At 39.4% G+C, this 19,255-nt stretch overlaps 1 protein-coding gene across 4 annotated transcripts in view; it reads right to left on the bottom strand.

The window, feature by feature from the left end:
• Nucleotides 1-19,255, bottom strand: part of gigyf2 (GRB10 interacting GYF protein 2) — a 134,347-nt gene that overhangs the window by 26,569 nt on the left and 88,523 nt on the right. For all 4 annotated transcript variants that reach the window (XM_059948585.1, XM_059948594.1, XM_059948605.1 and 1 more), the window contains 4 exons: nt 18,382-18,482; nt 6,239-6,336; nt 4,092-4,247; nt 342-497 (listed from right to left, as the gene is read on the bottom strand). In XM_059948585.1, the coding sequence (XP_059804568.1) occupies nt 342-497; nt 4,092-4,247; nt 6,239-6,336; nt 18,382-18,482 (511 nt within the window). The remainder of the gene's footprint in view (nt 1-341; nt 498-4,091; nt 4,248-6,238; nt 6,337-18,381; nt 18,483-19,255) is intronic.

Here is a 19,255-nt window from a genome sequence, read left to right as displayed (position 1 = left end):
AGCATTTTGTGTGTGTTGCATCTGCAGATTTTCTCTTTTTTTTGTGTGTTATTTATTTAATTAGGTTCTCTTTATCTAGTTTTAGGATTTGCGTGAGGACCTGATCACATTTTTATTCATATTTATGCAGAAGTAAAGAAAATTCTACAGAGTTCACAAACTTTCCAGCACCACTGTATGTGACTGCATTTAAAAAGATTCCATGAAAAAAAGACATGAAATGGCCTCATTAGAAAATTGAACTACAAAAAGATTCCTATAAATTGTTTACAAGAAAATAAAGCATGTGAATGTTTTAAAATGCAGCAACTTTCTTTCCCTTCCCACATTTGTACAAGTACTTGTTTTCGAAGCAATTCTTCCTTTTGGCGTCTCTCTTCCTCTTCTCTTTGCCTTTCTTCATGTCTTCGACAGGCTTCTTCTTGTTGTCGCTCTTCTTCTTCCCTTTGCCGTCGCAGTGCTGCTTCGTGTTCTCTTTGACGTCGAAGTGCTTCTTCCTAAGACCAAGCAAAGGGATAAAATTATTTTGATACTGTTTCAAAGTAACAAGGCATTTCAAATTCTCCATCTATTGCATAGCGTACCGTAATAATTTTCAAATTCTCCAACTTTCAGTAAGATGGTGGGGCACTCAGACATAGCAGCCTCGCTGGGGTCAACTAAAGCCTTTTTAAGCATCTGTTCTTAAGATCACAGGACAATGCTAGACATTAAGGACTTCCAAGTACTACAGGTTAGCACAGAAACAGGCCTTCTGGCCCTTCTTGGCTGTGCTGAACCATTTTTCTGCCTAGTCCCACTGACCTGCACCTGGTCCATATCCCTCCATACACCTCTCATTCATGTACCTGTCCAAGTTTTCTTAAATGTTAAAAGTGAGCCCGCATTTATCACTTCACCTGGCAGCTCATTCCACACTCCCACCATTCTCTGTGTGAAGAAACCCCCCCCCCCCAATGTTCCCTTTAAACCTTTCCCTCTTCACCCTTAACCCATGTCATCTGGTTTTTTACTCCCCTAGCATCAGTGGAAATAGCCTGCTTGCATTCACTCTATCTATACCCATCATAATTTTATACACCTCTATCAAGTTTCCCCTCATTCTTCTATGCTCCAGGGAATAAAGTCCTAACCTGTTCAACTTTTCTTGGTAACTCAGTTTCTCAAGTCCCGACAACATCCTTGAAAACCTTCTTTGTACTTTCAACCTTATTAATATCACTTCTGTAATTCAGTGACCAAAACTGCACACAATATCTCCAAATTTGGCCTCACCAATGCCTCATACAACCTCACCCCATCAGCGAGTTACGCATTGGCAGGACAGCTGGTAGAGCTGGACTTGAAGTGGACTGTGTTGCCGCCTGCTAAAGAAAAGCTTCGGGAGTTGGTGTGAAAAGGTGGTGTGCAGTCTAACAGTGAGTGTATAACAGAGTGATCTAGGAATAATGATGCATAGTTCCCTGTAGGTGGAATCTCATGTGGATAGGGTGGTGAAGAAAGCTTTTGGTATGCTGGCCTTTATAAATCAGAGCATTGAGTATAGGAGTTGGGATGTAATGTTAAAATTGTACAAGGCATTGGTGAGGCCAAATTTGGAGTATTGTGTACAGTTCTGGTCACCAAATTATAGGAAAGATGTCAACAAAATAGAGAGAGTAAGAGGAGATTTACTAGAATGTTATCTGGGTTTCAGCACCTAAGTTACAGAGAAAGGTTGAACAAGTTAGGTCTTTATTCTTTGGAGCATAGAAGGTTGGGGGTCCTTGATAGAGGTATTTAAAATTATGATAGATGGGGGATAGATAGAGTTGAGGTGAATAGGCTTTTTCCATTGAGAGTAGGGGAAATTCAAACAAGAGGGCATGAGTTGAGAGATAACGGGCCAAAGTATAGGGGGTATCACAAGGGGGAACTTCTTTATTCAGAGAGTGGTAGCTGTGTGGAACGAGCTTCCAGTAGAAGTGGTAGAGGCAGGTTTGATATTGTCATTTAAAAAAAGAATTGGATAGGTATATGGACAGGAAAGGAATGTAGGGTTATGGGCTGAGTGCAGGTCAGCGGGACTAGGTGAGAGTAAGTGTTCGGCACGGACTAGAAGGGCCGAGATGGCCTGTTTCCGTGCTGTAATTGTTATATTGAGTGATAATCTTGGACATTTTGCTTGCAAGTGCAAGACCCTGTTGGACACAGGTAATGTAAAATTCTCCAAGTCTGGTTCACTGGGCTTCATGCCGTGTGCTTGCCTGTTGCATCAGTCCAAGAAAGGAGACTTGTAGTGCGGCATCCATGCTGGATTGGTACTAGCCCCTCCCTCCAGTATTTGCTGGGTGAAAAACAAGCTAGATTGCTTGTGTGCAGGCAGGCTTAGTTTAGCTCCAGACTGCTAAGAACGGCTTGTTTTTGCCAACACCAATAATTTACAGGACACATCCGTCAGGGACTTGGGCTATTTTGTGACTATGTTTACTGTTATTGTCTATGTGCCTTGCACCGTGCAGGACTGTTGGTACTGCCTTTTTGCAATTTGGCCTTGGAGGAACACTGTTTCATAAGGCAGTATTTATACATGGTCGAATGATAATTAAATTTGAACTTGAACTAATTAAACTTGAACCATTGTATGCTTTATTATTGAATTCAAATTTTATTTTATTTTATTTAGAGATATAGCACAGAACAGGTCCTTATAGCCGCTCTACCCAGCAACCCACCAATGTAACCACACCCTAACCACAGAACAACCTACAATGACTAATTAACCTAAGTGATACTTCTTTGGACAGTGGGAGGAAACTGGAGCACCCATAAGAAATCCATGTGCACACGGGAAAGAACGTTACAAATTTGCTTACAAAGGACGCTGGAATTGAACTCTACACACCAACACCCTGAGTTATAATAGTGTCACGCTTACCGCTGTGTTACCATGACGCCCATGAAGGGGAAAAATTGTACTTTTTGCCATCTCTGATGAAAATTTGTAATTAAGACAGGTAGTTGTGCACCCTGCATTCCACAATTTTGGGAACAGGTAGATGGAGGTACTTACACACAGACAGAACATCAGACAGGAAACAACACACACAAATTGCTGGAGGAGCTCAGAAGGCCAGGCAGCATCTGTGGAAAGCATGGACTGAAGAAGGCTCTCAGCCCGAAATGCTGACTGTTCTCTTTTCCACAGATGCTGCCTGGCCCTCTGAGTTCCTCCAGCATTTTGTATGTGTTGCTTAGATTTCCAGCATCTGCAGATTTTCTCTTGTTTGTGACCAGACAGGATGTTATGCTCTGCAATATGTAACAAATAAACGGAGTACTCTTCAAATGTTCTGCTACTTTAACTCACAATGTAGCTCAGCTGTTTTTAATTCATTGTTGGGAAGTGAGTATCATTTTGCATCTCTAAATGCCTTCAAGAAAGTGGCAGGTAAGCCACATAGAACTGTAGCAATCCATGTTGTGAAGATAAACTACTAATTGGGAGATATAGGATTTTGAACTAATGACAAAGGAGAAATGGCAATATATTTACAAGTCAGGACAAAAAGGAAACTGTAAGCAGTGACGCTCTCATATAATTACTGCCCTTGTCACTTAGGCAGCAGAGGCTCTAGGTTTAAAAACTGCTATCAAAGGAACTTTGGTAAAGAAATTATAATGCAAACTTGTTAAATTCAGAAGGACATCTGGATTTCCCAGCTACCTTTCTGAGGAGCGAATGGAGAATGCATGTTTCAGACAACATGTCAATATAAGATATTTAATATTCATTTTTCCACGACAAATAATAATGAAATATGAGGTTTGTTATTTGTGATCTCATTTATACAATTGAGTTAACTGTTCAATATTACTTTCAGAAACACAGTCTGACCAAACACAAAACTGGTTTTGGAATTATTTGCTGATAGAATACACAGACAAGCTGAAACCTATTTTTATGTGCTTCTTAATCCTAAAACAAATAAAAACAATAACTAGAATGCCGTGCAAATAAGTAAGTTTTCTTTGTAACTGCTATGGTTATTTTACTGCATCAATTGTTGAGCTAGTGTAACTTGAGCAAGAGATTTCACTCTTAAATGTACCTGTTTCTTCCTCATAAGCTTCTCTTCCTCCCTTCGTTTCTTTTCCTCTTCTTGCCTCCGCAATACCTCTTCTTGACGACGGCGCATTTCTTCTTGTTTTCTTTCTTCTTCTTCCCTTTTTGCCCTAATTTCTGTTTCTCTCCTTTCTTGTTCAAGCTAAACATGAAATATCAAGAGCGTCAACAAATTGTAATCAATTTGTGTCAGGAGAAATTCTTAAAGACCTTGAGTAAGCTGCATGGATGTTTTGTATCAAATATAGATACCCATCATCATACTGCTTTACTGTCAAATAGAACTTCTAGCTCATTTTTCCTGCACTTAATAAAAATAAATATAAATGAATAAAAATCTATACTTTTCATCAGCCTAAGATCACTGCAGCATCGGAACATAGCTGCCAATTTCAAGGTAAGAAAATACCTGCATCCACACAAGGGTTTTATTTCATCTGCATGCGTACACACACACAGTATTTACCTTGATTATCAATAGTTTGGAATTTTAAGGAAAATTGGTTTCCCTTCGCTTCCCTTAAATACCACCATTTATCCTCAATTCTAATTAAATTCAGGAATACCTAATGTACAGTTTATGCCATATTTGTGGTTTTCTGACTTGTTCCAACATTGTAAATGTTCTCAAAGATCGATGAGGGAGTCCAAATTGCTCAGTTTTTATTGCTGGGACTTGCATCAATATCTTGACCAGGTTGAACTTAAATAATAATTGCTTAAATGTTGATTTTACAGCAGGAAGATAGCAAGGGGTTAAATTAGATCACTTTAAAATTATTTCTGTGCTACGTTAGCTTAGTTGTGTGCTGATATAGCTTCCAGTTTAAGACGGTGCTGGTGAAGCACGATGATGACTTGAGGGTAGCAAACAAAAAATTACTGTATTACTCACACTTTTTCTCAGATGCAATCAATAGTCTGTAACTTACTTTTTGGAGTTGAGTTTTTGAACTGCCTATACAACCTGGCATGTATGAGCCAACTCGAGGTGATGGGGCCAAGGTCTGAGAGTGAGGAAGGAGCCAATGTTTGACCATTGCTGAAGCAGATTTGGAGGCAATTTGATGCTGCAGAAATGAGGCGAGGCAAGCAGAGACAATGCACCTCCATGGAGGCAGGGCCCAGGCCCAAGGTTTGATTGCTTTAAGCGCCAGGCCAAATTGGAAAGGTCAGGTACAGGCAGAATCAAGGTGGCAGGGCCCAGGACTGAGAGCTTATCGAAGCAGCAGGACCTGGTTCAGAGAGCGAGGAGTGACTCAATGTTTGGACGATTTAATCATTGGCCAGATTGGAAAAGTTAGGGCATCAGGGCCAGAGTTGAGGGATGGGCTGGTTCAGCTCACTGTTCCGCAAGGTTTACTCGACTCCATGCTGAACTGAGGTGTGGCCTGCAACTAATGGGCTCCTGTATTGGCTGTAGTGATGACTAGCTTCATGGCTGTGGACTCACTTTCGTGAATTTCAGTTCAGAATACTATTTACTTACTCTTATTGTTTGCACAATTTGTTCATTTCTCTGCACATTGCCTCCAAGGAGACAAAATTCTAGGTTGCATATAGTATACATATTATGATAATAAATATACTTTGAAATAAGGATAACTTTTCAGATTTTTTAAACAGGAGAAATAAATTCAGTGTTTTTAATACTTTCTATATGTCAGAAACTGTGTACACAATAATTTAAAACTAAGCCAGTAAGTTTGATGAACTGGAATGGGCTGAAACTGAACTGCCCTGCTAGGTTCCTGATGGTTAATCTGGCACAAACACATCAAATCAAGTGAATGGGAGAAATCAGCTACCTGAAGGGAAGTTTTTACTTTATTTAATTATTTCAAATACTTTAATTACATTAGTTAATTTTTATTTTCCTTAATGTTCACTTTTTTATAACATTATTTTAAACATGGGTACTAAATGACATCAAATACTGATCAATGCTGTCCTCATCAGTGCAGCTGGCTACTTGCACAGGAAAAAGCCCCACGTTGCCCCAGTTTTTGAGGTGGCCCTTCCAGGGAAAACTGTGCTCTTAGAGATAGCATGGCTCAGGGATTTTATTATTAGACAAGCAAAATGAATTCTGGATAGCAAGTACTCTCAGGAATAAATACATCTTGGCTTTACCTTGGCAGCTTTTCCTCTCTCTATCTGCTGAATTTGATCAGAGGAAGCTTGAGCTGAAGAATCAACTGGCAAGTCCCACACACTGCCACAATCCCAACCTGAGAAAGTAAATAGAAAGAAAAAAAAAGCGACAAGTTCATTAAACCCTAAATATTTGGAACTTAAAATCAGTTACATTTTTGTATGTCAACACAATGCATAAATAGCAAATGTAGCCAAAATAAGCCATTCTTAGAAACCTAGTAATAACTTCAGGGAGGAAGTCTGAGCAAAGTAATTCAATAACACATTCCTCGGCAGGAATTCTGTGAACTTTGACAAGGGGAAAGTGGGTTTTCTAGAGGTGAATACTAATATATGCTATTTAAAAGGCATAATCATTTGCACACAATTCTCTTCTTCATTCTTAGTAATACATTTTCATCATACAATAACTATGTTCATATAAACAGCATATAAAGTAAAGTGTAACACCATGTAACACACAAAATGCCGGTGGAACGCAGCAGCCCAGGCAGCATCTATAGGGAGAAGCGCTGTCGACGTTTTGGGCTGAGACCCTTCATCAGGACAGTCCTGATGAAGGGTCTCGGCCCAAAACGTCGACAGTGCTTCTCCTTATAGATGCTGCCTGGCCTTCTGCGTTCCACCAGCATTTTGTGTGTTACGTGAATTTCCAGCACCTGCAGATTTCCTCGTGTTTGTATCACCATGTGCTGTGATAAAGAGATTACATGACAAATGCAATGTATATCATACAAAGTATCAAAAGCTACCATTTGAATTTGTGCTACAAAAGAGTGGCATAACTAATTATCAATATTTTCAAAAACTGAATATTCCTTTCTTAGCTAACTGAAAAATGTTCGCCTACATGTTTTACAATTTCCATATTTTTGAAGTAGTGCATTATTATTGATGATAAATCAGGAAGCTCCAGAAAATTAGATGCTCTGTCCATTAGGGCAGTAATAAGGCCTCCTTGGGCCGGCTGCTGGTGTAGTGGCATCAGCACTGGACTTCAAGGCAGATGGTCCTAACCCAGCCATAGCCGCTGCAGTATCTGCGCAGAATAAAGGCCCAGCAATCTGCTTCTGTATCTTGCCATGAAAATCCTATGGACCCTCTGGTCACGAACAGTCAGACTCAACTAACAACTTAACAACAAGGCCCCATCGATTAATCATACTGATAAAAAAAGGTAGATTAAAATAGTTAGCATGAAGGCAATCACAAGGACAATTTTATACTTTATTCCTTTGCCTTATGACATACAATACACTGATTATGGGAAAATGTGATTTGCGATACACTGGTTTGCACCAAGATTTAAACAAATTATTCTCCAAATTCCCAACTTCCCTTAATTAATAAAGTATTATCTGTTGACTAGAAGTGCATAATTTCCATCTTTGTTTCACTTTACAAAACTAATCAATAACAAAAGCTTGTAAAACATTGCAAGCAAGCTAGTGCAACCAAAGTTAGACATCAAACAAATCATCAGTGATAGAGAAACAAAGGCACCAAACATTTTCAGGACTGTGCAGAGTAGGTGGGACCCAGTAAATACCTGCATATCAACTCAAAAAGGCAATCTTTTCAACAAGGTAATTATGAGACAATATGAAATTGCCTGAAAGATACTCGAGTCAAAAGATACCAAGAATTTTCAGGACTGTATGCCCGTAAGTATAAAAGGTCATTCAGACCTCATAACTACACCATTAATATGTATAATATAATTAAGGTAATAAGCTTAACTACTAAAATTACATAAGATTATGGAAAATCTTTTACCATTGTGCCACTTTCCTGAACTAACCTCATAGCTCTTAAATTCCCTTGCTGCCAGTCAATCAAACACCGCCTTGAATATATTCAGGTGATGTTAAAGAATTCCAAAGTTTCACTAGCCTTTAAAGTGAAAAATAATTACTCTCCAGCAAATTCTGAACATGCCAGGCTATTTTGATTCTGTGACCACTGATTCTGGATACCTCAGCCAGAGGAAGCGTTATTCCCTGCATCTGCTCGATCAAGCCCTATGGAAGTACTGTATACTTCAATGAGATCACCTCTTATTATTTTAATCTGGGGAGAGTAATGCCTAATCTGTTTAATTTCTCCTTGAGGGACAAACTCCACACCTAAGGAATCAATCTGGCGAACTTTCTCTGCAGCCTTTCTAACCATCCTCAGGTAGAGAGGTGAAATCTAAATACAATATTTCAGGTGCAGATGTACCAGTACTTGGTGCACTTGCATTAATTGGTTAGTTAAAATGGCTGTTGTGATGCATCTAGTGTGATAGTGTAATGGGCGGTGCTTGGTTGCTCTCACTTTCAGCTTCCACCGCTGGCCAGCAGTCTTGCGAAAAGGAAGCTGAATGTGCAAGTCTCTCCCTGCCAGTACACAGCCTCTCCAAAAGCAAGCCTCATGTAGTGCCTCCTCGCTGGTGATACATAGAAACTGAACTCCTTTCAGACTCAGGCTGAACTGCAGATGGCGGGGAGGAGTTCCAGATCCTGAACACATAGCATGCGGGCCCACTGGTCTGTGGATACACCCTGGTCCCCAGCTATGGGTAAATAGCCCCACTATCTTGTGGGCAGCCTCAGGAGAGATGAAAGCTACAGGAGTAAACCCAGACAGCAAATCTGGAGCTGTGCTGATGATAAACATATCGGTTCATATGCTTTCCTTTGGACTACACTGGTGAGGCTGAGGGATTGTAATGAATATCATCATCATCCATTGTTCTTCAAGACAGAATAATACCAACCACCAACAACCACTGTAACTCATGTGCAAGGACAACAGAAGTACTTCTGAACACAAGCATCTTTCTTTTTTTTTTAAACCACTGAAGTAATTTTTGCATTTTTTCTATTCACAATACATGATTCAGATTTTTCCATACTACATGGTATTTGCCATGTCCCTGGCTACTCACTTAGCCAATCCAGCCCACTCCCAACCAGCTAATCTTTGTCACAATTAACAATGCACTTGGATATAATACACTTACCAGTCCATACCATTGATATACTGTTTCCAGCTGGGACCCCATAACAGTTAACCGAGAAACTGCATAAGTTAAAGACCCCCACCTCCCCAGTTGGGAACTGTCCCATCAAATTCATTTGATAAGATTCTGCATGTTAAATTCATCTAAAGTCATGAGGCATGGGATCCAGGAAAAATTGACTATGTAGATTCAGAACTATCTTATCCACAGAAAGCTGAGGGTGTTACCAGATGGAGCATACTCTGCCTGGGTGGTGGTCAGTGATCAATGATGTCCTACAGGATCTGTTCTGGTATCCTTTGCCGTTCTGATTTTTATAAATATCTTGAAACAGGAAGTGGATGGTGGGTTAGTAAGTTTGCAGATGTTGTGAATAGTGCAAAAGGTTGTTGTAGGTTGGGGGAGATGTAGCAAATGGAGTTCAATCAGGTAAGTGGAAGATCAAACCTGAAGCTGGGGTACAAGGTTAATGACAGGATTCTCCAAAGAGGGATCGTGGGGTTCAAGCCTACAGATCCATCAAAACTGCTATGCAAGTTGACAGGGTGGTTAAGAAAGCATAAGGTGTGCTGTCCATCATCTGTCAGGGGACTGAGTTCAAGAGCTGTGAGTTAATGTTACTGCTCTATAAAACTTTGCTAGATCAATTTAGAGCATTGAATTCAGTTCTGGTCACCTCATAAAAGAAAGGACAGAGAAGATTTAGTGAGGGTGCAGAAAAGATTTACCAGGTAGCCGCCTGGACTTGAGGGAATGCCATATGAGAAAAGGTTGAGCTAGGCAGGAACTTTTCTTTTCGGAGTGATGAAGGATGAGAGGCAACTTGATAGTGCTACAGAGTGGAGGGCCAATACCTTTATCCCCATACCAACAGAAGACATCTGTTTAACATCAGTGGAGAAATGGAATAGAGTTCAATTCAGAAAAGATTTAAGTGATACACTTTGAAAGATCAAACTTAAAAGGTAGACTATGAGGTTCATGGCAGGAATCTTAGCAGTCCAGGTGCATATATCCTTCAAAGCTGCCACAAAAGCAGATAGGGTGGTTGAGAAAATGTATGGCGTTTTGGACTTCATTAGTAGGGAGAATTAGCTCAAGAACCTTGATTGAAATGAAAGAAGATTGGTAGCTTGGGTTGGATGCTTGTTTGCTAAGCTTGGAGGTTTTTAATTAGTCAAGGTGACATCATCAATGCACACTTAGGTGTTGTTTGTGCCAAGTGCTCATGTTTATATTGGTCGACCCACTGTTCTGATTGGCTGTCACGTTAGCTGCTAGTCTCCTTTGGGTCCTGGCCAACCAGATAGCTGAGTACCTCCACTGGCCCATATCCCTGGTTAACAGTCATTGTGACCATTAGCTCCTTGGGTGTCTGCAGATCACCTGAGCCCGATCCCACAGATGCATAGGTTTGTAAATTGTGCCCAGTTCAATATGCTTGTTCTTCCACTGAGATCCAAGTTTTGAAGAGTTCTCTTAATTTTGATAACTCAAGAACCTTGAGTAAGTGCTGTAACTCTATAAAACTCTGGTTAGACCATACTTGGAAGCACGGTGCTCAATTCTGGTTGCTTCCTTAAAGAAAGGATGTGCAAGCTTTAGGGAAGATGCAGAGGATATTTAATAGGACATTGCCTGAATTGGAAAAAATGTCTTATGAGGAAAGGCTGTCGAACTAGAGCTTTGTTCTTTGGAATGACAGAGGATGATAGATAATTTGATAAGGGTGTACAAGATTATGAGAGGCATATACAGAGTAGACAGTCACCTTCTCAGTGGTCAATACCAGATGACATTGCCTAAGGTAAATGGAATAAAATTTAGGGAAGATGTCAGAGGTAGTTTTTTCTTTAAAATATGTAAGAGTGGTGGGTACAGATTGCCAAAGGCTGGTGGTAGAGCCTGATATAATAGGGGTATTTAAGAGACTTAGACAGGCTCATAAATATAAGAAAAATGGAGGATTACAGGCTGTGTAAAAAAGGTTAGACTGATAGTAAAGCTTACATTGGTCAACACTACAGCCGTAGGGCCCATATAGTGTTGTACTTTTGTACATTCTGAACCTATTTTCAATCCACTCCTGCACATTATTAAACAGAAGCATGTGACATTGGCGATAATCTTTAATTATCAAAGGCCTTTGGAAATGCAAACACATATCCAACAGTTACTTTTCAACTATTTTGTTCCATGCTACCTCAAAAAGAGTTAACAAAATTGTCAAATAAAATACAACTTTTTTTTAAATATACAAATCCTAGCTCATGTCGCCTCGTATTACTATTTTTGTAACAGACTCCAAATGTTGGAGGAACTCAGCAGGTCAGGTAACATCAATGGAGGAAAATAAACAGTCAAAATTTTGGACCATGACCATTCATGACTGGAAAAGGGGGCAAAAGCCAAAATTATGTGGGGGGAGGGAGGGAAAGAGTACCAGCTAGCAGAGGGTAGGTGGGGATGGGGAAGGGGGATGATGTGAGAAGCAGTGAGTTGATAGGTGGAAGAGCTGAAGAAGGAGGAATCTAATAGAAGAGGACAGTAGATCATGGAATAAAGGGAAGGTAGATCATGGAATAAAGGAACCCGAGGGAGGTGATGAGCAGGTGAGGGAAGCGTTGAAAGAGCCACCAGAATGAGGATAAAACAAAAAAAAAGGAGCAAGTGTGGAAGAAAATAGAAGGGAGTGGTTACTGGAAGCTAGAGAAATCTATGTATAATGCCATCACCTCTATCCCCTTCCTCCACCTTCCTACTCTGGCTTTTGCCTCCTCTTTTCCAATCCCGAAGAAAGGTCTCAGCCTAAAACGTCAACTGTCATTTCATTCCACTGATGCCATCTGAGTTCCTCCAGCATTTTCAGTTTGTTATTCAAGATTTCCAGAACCTGCAGAACCTCTTATGTCTCTGATCCTTTTTTGTGCTCTGTTACCACTTCCTTAATAATAGATTCTGATATTTGTATTAAATTCTGATTCCAGCTAAAATTATCTGGTACTTAACCCATACAAATTAATATGAGAGAGAAAGCAAAGATTTAAGAACAAACACCATTTTTACTTCTTCTTGGCCCTTAGCTCACTGGAGGATAAGCCATTGATGACCTCCCATCTCCATCGTCCTCTGTACTGAGCCAGTTGCTCGAGGGTGGACCAGGAGTGTCCCCACCATTTAATTTCAGTCTCGACATCTCTCCTCCATGTGTTCTTTGGATGTCCAACCTTTCCTCTTTCCTTGGGGAATCAATTTTAATGCCTGCCTGCTTCCTCAAGGTGTGGCCAATCCACCTCCAATTTCATTTGTATATTTGTTTCTCTATTGATTCTTGGTTGGCATTTTCCCAGTGTCTGGTTGGGTACTTTGTCAGTCCATCTGATGTTTAGGATCCTTCTCAAGCACTGATGAAGGCCTGCAGTTTTTGTAGTTTGACCATTTTTTATTACGTGGAACTAATCCTCTTAGTAACCAGAAAACTTTTTTAAGGACAAATATTCAAACAAGTCAAAGGGATTGCAAAACCAATTATCTTTTTGTAGACAACATTTTACGAAATGAAACAGCACACTACAATTCGAACTTTTACCACGGCAATCACTTGAGGAATATCAAAGAATCATGATCCTCTAATAAAACTCAGCAGAATACATCCTGACCCAGAAGAAAAACTATATGCATTAGGACATTTAAATCTTTACATCTATACAGAATGGAAGATGAAGAGCTGCCAAAAGTCAAAGCTTACATCGTTGCATTAAGGTACAAAAATTAGATCGGCGAAGATGGAGTCACCCAGAGCAACAACTTACTGACTCAAGGTATTTTCAATTATGGAAAAAAAACAATGAATTTAGCCCAGGCTGGATCAGAAGGTTTTCATGAGATTACAAAGAGCAACATTTTTAAAGGTTGCCATCATAAATTCTGATCCAGTATGAAATAAATAACCTAAATACAACCCCAAAAGAAACTGAATGGTTGGAGGCATCAGAATTCCATAGTTTGCATTGAATATCCCCATTGACTTTGCCCAAATTAATTCAAAGTTTGACCCAAACTTTTGATCATATTTACCAATGCAACACTAACATTAAGAGAATGGTGCGTCACCAATTTCAGACTTAGAGATTTATTATCACTGATGTATTTCATGAAATTTGTTTGGGGTAGCAGCATAGTGCAGGACAAAAACAGGTTACAAAAATTAAAAAATAGTGCAAAAGGCAAATAACAAGGCATTGTTCATGGACTGCTTATAAATCTGAGAGCAGATGGGGAAAAACTGTTCTTCAACTGTTGTGTGCGGGTATTTAGACTCCTGTATCACCTCCTTGATGGTAGCAATGAGAAGAGAGTATGTTCTGAACTGGGAGAATCCACAGTGATTCCACAGAGAAACAAATATACAAATGAAATTAGAGGTGGATTGGCCACACCTTGAAGAAGCAGGCAGGCATTAAAATTGATTCCCCAAGGAAAGAGGAAAGATTGGACATCCAAAGAACACAGTGATCTACAAGTCTAAAGCTAAACAACTGCGAGAGAAACACTTATCAAAGAAGCATTCCTACTCTTAACAAACCAAAGAAGCCATTTTGAGTCACATACACAAGTCATTGTACACTTGCATGAGGCACTGCTCCTTGAAGACATCCTCTATGATGAGGAGGGTTGTGTCAATGATGGAACTGGGTAAAACTAAACCCTCAGCAGCCTCTTGTAATCCTATGTATTGGGGGGGGTGGGGACTCCATAACAGACTGATGTAATCAGCGTATGGTACACGTACAGAAGTTTGTAAAGTTCTTTAGAGACATACCAAATCTCAAACTCCTAATGAAGTAGATCCATAGCATGCCTTCTTAATGAATGACCCGAGGGACGGCAGATGCTGTGGGGATTTGCATAGGCATTGTGTTATTTTCCCTTTCAAAGCTTGCATAAAGGCTGCTGAGTTCATGAGGCAGTGAAGCCTCAATCCCACTTATGCTGTTCGGTTTCTCCCTAAACAAAATAATGGCATTCAGGTCTGTGACAGCTGTCCTCCGTCCAATTTGTGAATGTTCACTATTGAGCTCACTTCAAATATTCTAGCATTCTCTGGAAAGGGCTATCTTGGAGCACCTTATTAAGAGAATTAAATTCCAGACAGAGTAAAATGAACACCTAGCTCTTCTGCTTTAACGACTGTAACCAGAGGTTACAAAAGTTCGAAGACACAGATGTGAGTTTTAAAATTTGAGAACTCGAGGATGGGAAGGAGGGTCAAATGAGAGTGTAGAGGAGAGACTGGGGAAGGAAAAGAGACTAGAATTGGATATAAACAGCATAACTGTTACAAGAGGGACAGAATTTTACTTGGGGATGGGAGAGAAACCAGAGATGTATGACCCAGTTCCCATAGGAGGATCAGAGGTGGAGAGGGTTCGCAACTTTAAATTCCTGGGTATTACTATTTCAGAAGGTCTGTCCTGGACCCAGCATGTAAGTTCAATTGCCAAGAAAGCATGGCAGCAACTCTACTTTCTCAGAAGTTTGCAGAGATTTGGCATGACATCTAAAACTCTGACAAACCTCTATAGATATGCAGTGGAGAATACATTGACTGTCTGCTTCACAGCCTGGTATGGAAACACCAATGCCTTTAAACAGAAAATTCGACAAAAGTAGTTGATACGGTGCAGTACGTCATGAGTAAAGCTCTCTCAACCATTGAGCACATATACATGAAACACTGTCAAAGGAAAGTAGCATCCATCATCCGAGATCCCCACCACTCAGGTCATGCTTGCTTCTCGTTGCTACACTCAAGTAGAAGGTACAGGAGCCTCAGGATTTGCACCACCAGATTACTACCCCTTAAACATCAGGCGCTTGAATAAAAGGGGATAAATGCACTCAACTTTATTATTCCGACAACTAATGATATTACTCTCAAGAACTCTATCTTATTAGCTCATGTAATTTATTGCTATTTATGAGCATGTTTGCTTTTGTAGTTTGTCGTCTCCTGCATTCTGGTTGATCTTTCATTGATCCTCTTATAGTTAACAATTCTATAAATTTGCTGAGTACGCCACAAGAAAACTAATTATTATATGACGACTTGTATGTATTTCAATAATAAAATTTACTTTGGAGTGCATTAGAACGTCTACATGGCATTGTAGAAATGGTAGCGATTACCTTACAAATAAATTCAAAATAAGATACTTTCCAATGTCAACAACTTAGATCAGTGTTTCCCACCCTTTTTTAGTCGAATGCCCCCTTAAACACTTCATACTTGCCAATGCCCCCTAAAACACCTTTGTACTTGCCAACGCCCCTCTTAGACACAATATACTTTCCAGCACCTGCATAATGTAAAAACACATCTACCATATGCCAACATGAGAAATTGATTCTGCCTTAAATTTTTATTTGCTTTTAAACCTAGCATACACAGTACCTGTGGGCTGTACAGCAGCTTTGACATCAATGTGATCCTTGAGCTTGTTTTTTTTTTAGCAAGAGTTGAAATATCTAGTTCAAGTTGTGACAGCAAAAGCCTTACATGCCTACATGTAACAATGTCCAAGCAGTTTCTGTTTTTTGTGAGTATGTGTTTCACTATACTGAAACCTCTTTCAACAAGGTAGGAGGATGGAAATAGATTGAAGAGCAGCTTGGTTCTTCTCCAAAGACCAGGAATCTCCGTTATCACAGAGTAGTCACATACCACAAAAGCCAACATTTTTGAAGAGCATTTTTACTTCTTGCTCATTCTGTATTTTGATAATTTCTTCCTCCAAGCTCTGTTCCTGTTTTTCCACCTTACAAAGAAATGGGATAATTACCCAGTTCAGAGTTTTCAGATCATTCAAATCTTTGAATCAATTCTGAAAATCCTTCTTCAGTGTCTGCCGGTGTAAGCAGTACTCTTGTAAATCATTGTCTGTGAAAGAAAGTGCCATACTTTCCATGCAGGGAAATGGTAGGAACATACTTCTCCCAGTGTTTTGCTTATACATTTCCAATTTTCGATAAAAGTGGACACTGCACTTTTTGCCCGGATTAAATTGAAATTATCAACCTGCAGTTTCATATTTAGAATCACACATAAAATGCTGGAGGAACTTGGCAGGCCAGGCAGCATCTATGGAAGAAAGTACTGTCAACGTTTCGAGCTGAGATGCTTCAAAGGAATGTATATTTTGTCATACCGATTGGCTATGTATGCCACATCTCCAAGTTGAGGTTTAATCTTGCTTTCCAAGCTTTTGTTAACTTTAAGCAAAAGTTCAATTGCAGTGTCAAAAAGATCAAAGAAACATTAAGCAACAGCCTTTTGACAGCCAGCACACTTCAGTGTGAAGAAGCAAGAGTTCAAATTCTTCATCATTATGTTGCCATAACTGGCAAAATACTCTGCTATTTAATGGCTGAGCTTTAATTTTGTTGATAGCAGACATTACAAGAGTCATGCTTGAAAAAAGTCACTGGCTGAGGTTTTTGGCTGTGAGATGTTGATGATGAATTACATAATGGACTACAAACAGATTTGGAATTACTTTTTTCATAAATGCCACTAAACCAACATGGCGACCTGAGTATATAGTGCTCCATCTGTTGCATAAGAAATCACGGTTCCTAATCAGAATACTTCCATCCTCAATATACATTCTCAGCTTGTCGTATGTAAATTAATCCTCCATTGATATTTGTTTTCAATTTTTTACAAAACATTCTCTTGATAAACTTTTCCATTTTTGATAAACCATACATTTGCCATTAGCAATGACAAGGCATTGTCTCACTGTGGTGAACTATGTGCCTGCCTGGACACGCCCCCTGCTGACTGCTCCTGTGGCTCCTCCCACAGGCCCCTGTATAAAGGCGATCTGAGGCCTGACGCTCGGCCTCAGTCTCCAGGACATAGTATGATGGACACTCATTCCTGGTTCCTTCTTCCAGTCAATAAAAGCCGATATCTCGCCTTACATCTCAGTGTGAGTTATTGATGGTGCATCACTCACCCACTTGTATCCCAAATTCTGTTTTGTGTAGCACTGTGCATAGTTGATCACTCAATGTTTTCACTCATTTTGTCAGTACAACTAGCTACAAAGTTATTACTCAGAGGAACTGATTTTAAAATACTGGCATCCATTTTGACAACAGTGGTGAGCACTTCTGATACAGCAAGCATTGTTAAACTTTCACCAATTGTATGAGATTTTCCACATTTTGCTATCATTTTGGAAATGTTATAAGAAGCAATGAGAAACATCAAGGTCATTTTTAGCTTTCTTGGCAAAAGGCTCGAGTGTGCAACACATTTCAAATGCTTCTTTCATCTTCTGGAACTGAGTAATGCCATAAGTAGCCTATTCAGTGTCTATTTTATGAAGTCTTCCTGCAGTCTTGATATTTTGATGATTTTATTAGGCAGTACAAATAAAACACATGGGGCATTATTATCTGACAGAAGTGGAATGAAACCACACTCCAAGCAGGCAATATTGTATTGATGCACTTTCTGTAGTTTCTGTTTCTTAGCAGGATTAGAATTCAAGGATTCACTGGCTTCAGACTCAGAGATCACACCGTACGTATTTATCCATCATTAATGTGGCTGAATTAAAATAAAAAAATTAACACAAACTGGGAATGCCTATCGGATGTTGACGATAGCAGTGAGTTAACAGTCGGTCGAGTCTCGTGCCTCAAGTTAGAGTGCCTCCTCAAATCATCTTGAATTGCCCCGATGACCTCCATTTCCCCTAATGTTACCTTAGGACACGTAACCGCCCCTGGGGGGGGGTTACTGGCCCTGTTGGGAATCTCTAACTTAGATCAAAATCTTAGGTTATATTTATGATGGTTAAGTATTCTAAAAATAAGAGTGAAAAATACTTAAGTGTATTTGACAGCTGTGAATTTCACACGTCATCATTTTCTCTCTTTTACTGTTATTTCAAAAGTCCTCCAAGAGTGAACTATTTTACAGAATATTCCCAGAGATTCAGAATCAATTTGGTGTAAGCAATTGGAGTCAGGGTTGATGAATACAATTCCCAATGATTCTTTCAATCAGTAAATTAGTATACCGCATGATAATATTTACCTGAGGCCTGAGGTGATGGTGTTTGCAATTCCCATATTGAGTTACTATCAGGTACCGTCATTGATCTTGTTACAGGGGGCATCAGATTTTGCTCTGAAGATCTGAATGCAGATGAAACAATCATTTTCCTACTTTTGGAAAGCATTTATTTTGATCTTTGAATATTAAAAACTTAAGACAACTTCGAGACTAGTTAATATAAACAGATCATTTAAGTAAAAACATGCTGTGATAATTGGAATCTCTTCCCATGGTTTAGTGATTTAACAGACAGAAGAAATACCAATGGTTGCCCAGAATTTTATTTTGTAAAACTGATGAACTTAATTAAATACAGATAATGAGCAGGCAAGTATGCAATTTCTCACTCTTTATTCGAGATTGTTCTAATAACCAAGCATATTTGTTTTAGAATGAACAAAACATTTCTTAAACCATTACATCAGAAAACCTTGCATGTAGAACAGTGATCCAGTATAACTTTGCTAATAAATGGGCATCTTACTCATAGTATGGGGTAATTTTTTTCAACTTTTTGATTGATTTTTGATACCAGAAATCAATTTCTAACATGACTTGTTTTTTCTGGAGATTAGAAACTTTAGCTATCAGTTAAGAATAATGATTTAATGACTGAATTTAATAACCCCTGAATCAGGCTGTTTATCATTCTATCTGCTTCCCAATTTGTCCATGCTGTTTATTGATATACACATTAAGTTTATTCACCTCTCCCATTTTTGAAACTGCCAACTACCTCCTTTTGGAACCACCAATCTTTTCCCAGTTACAAGATGGTGCTGAAGTAAACATTTATCAAAGGAAAAAGCTATTTATCTTCTGAGGGAGTGTTCAAACTTGTTTATAGTTGGGC

This window comes from Hypanus sabinus, chromosome 2 (assembly GCF_030144855.1).
Source record: "Hypanus sabinus isolate sHypSab1 chromosome 2, sHypSab1.hap1, whole genome shotgun sequence".
Taxonomy (NCBI): Eukaryota; Metazoa; Chordata; class Chondrichthyes; order Myliobatiformes; family Dasyatidae; genus Hypanus; species Hypanus sabinus.
This window is presented reverse-complemented; position numbering and strand designations above follow the sequence as displayed.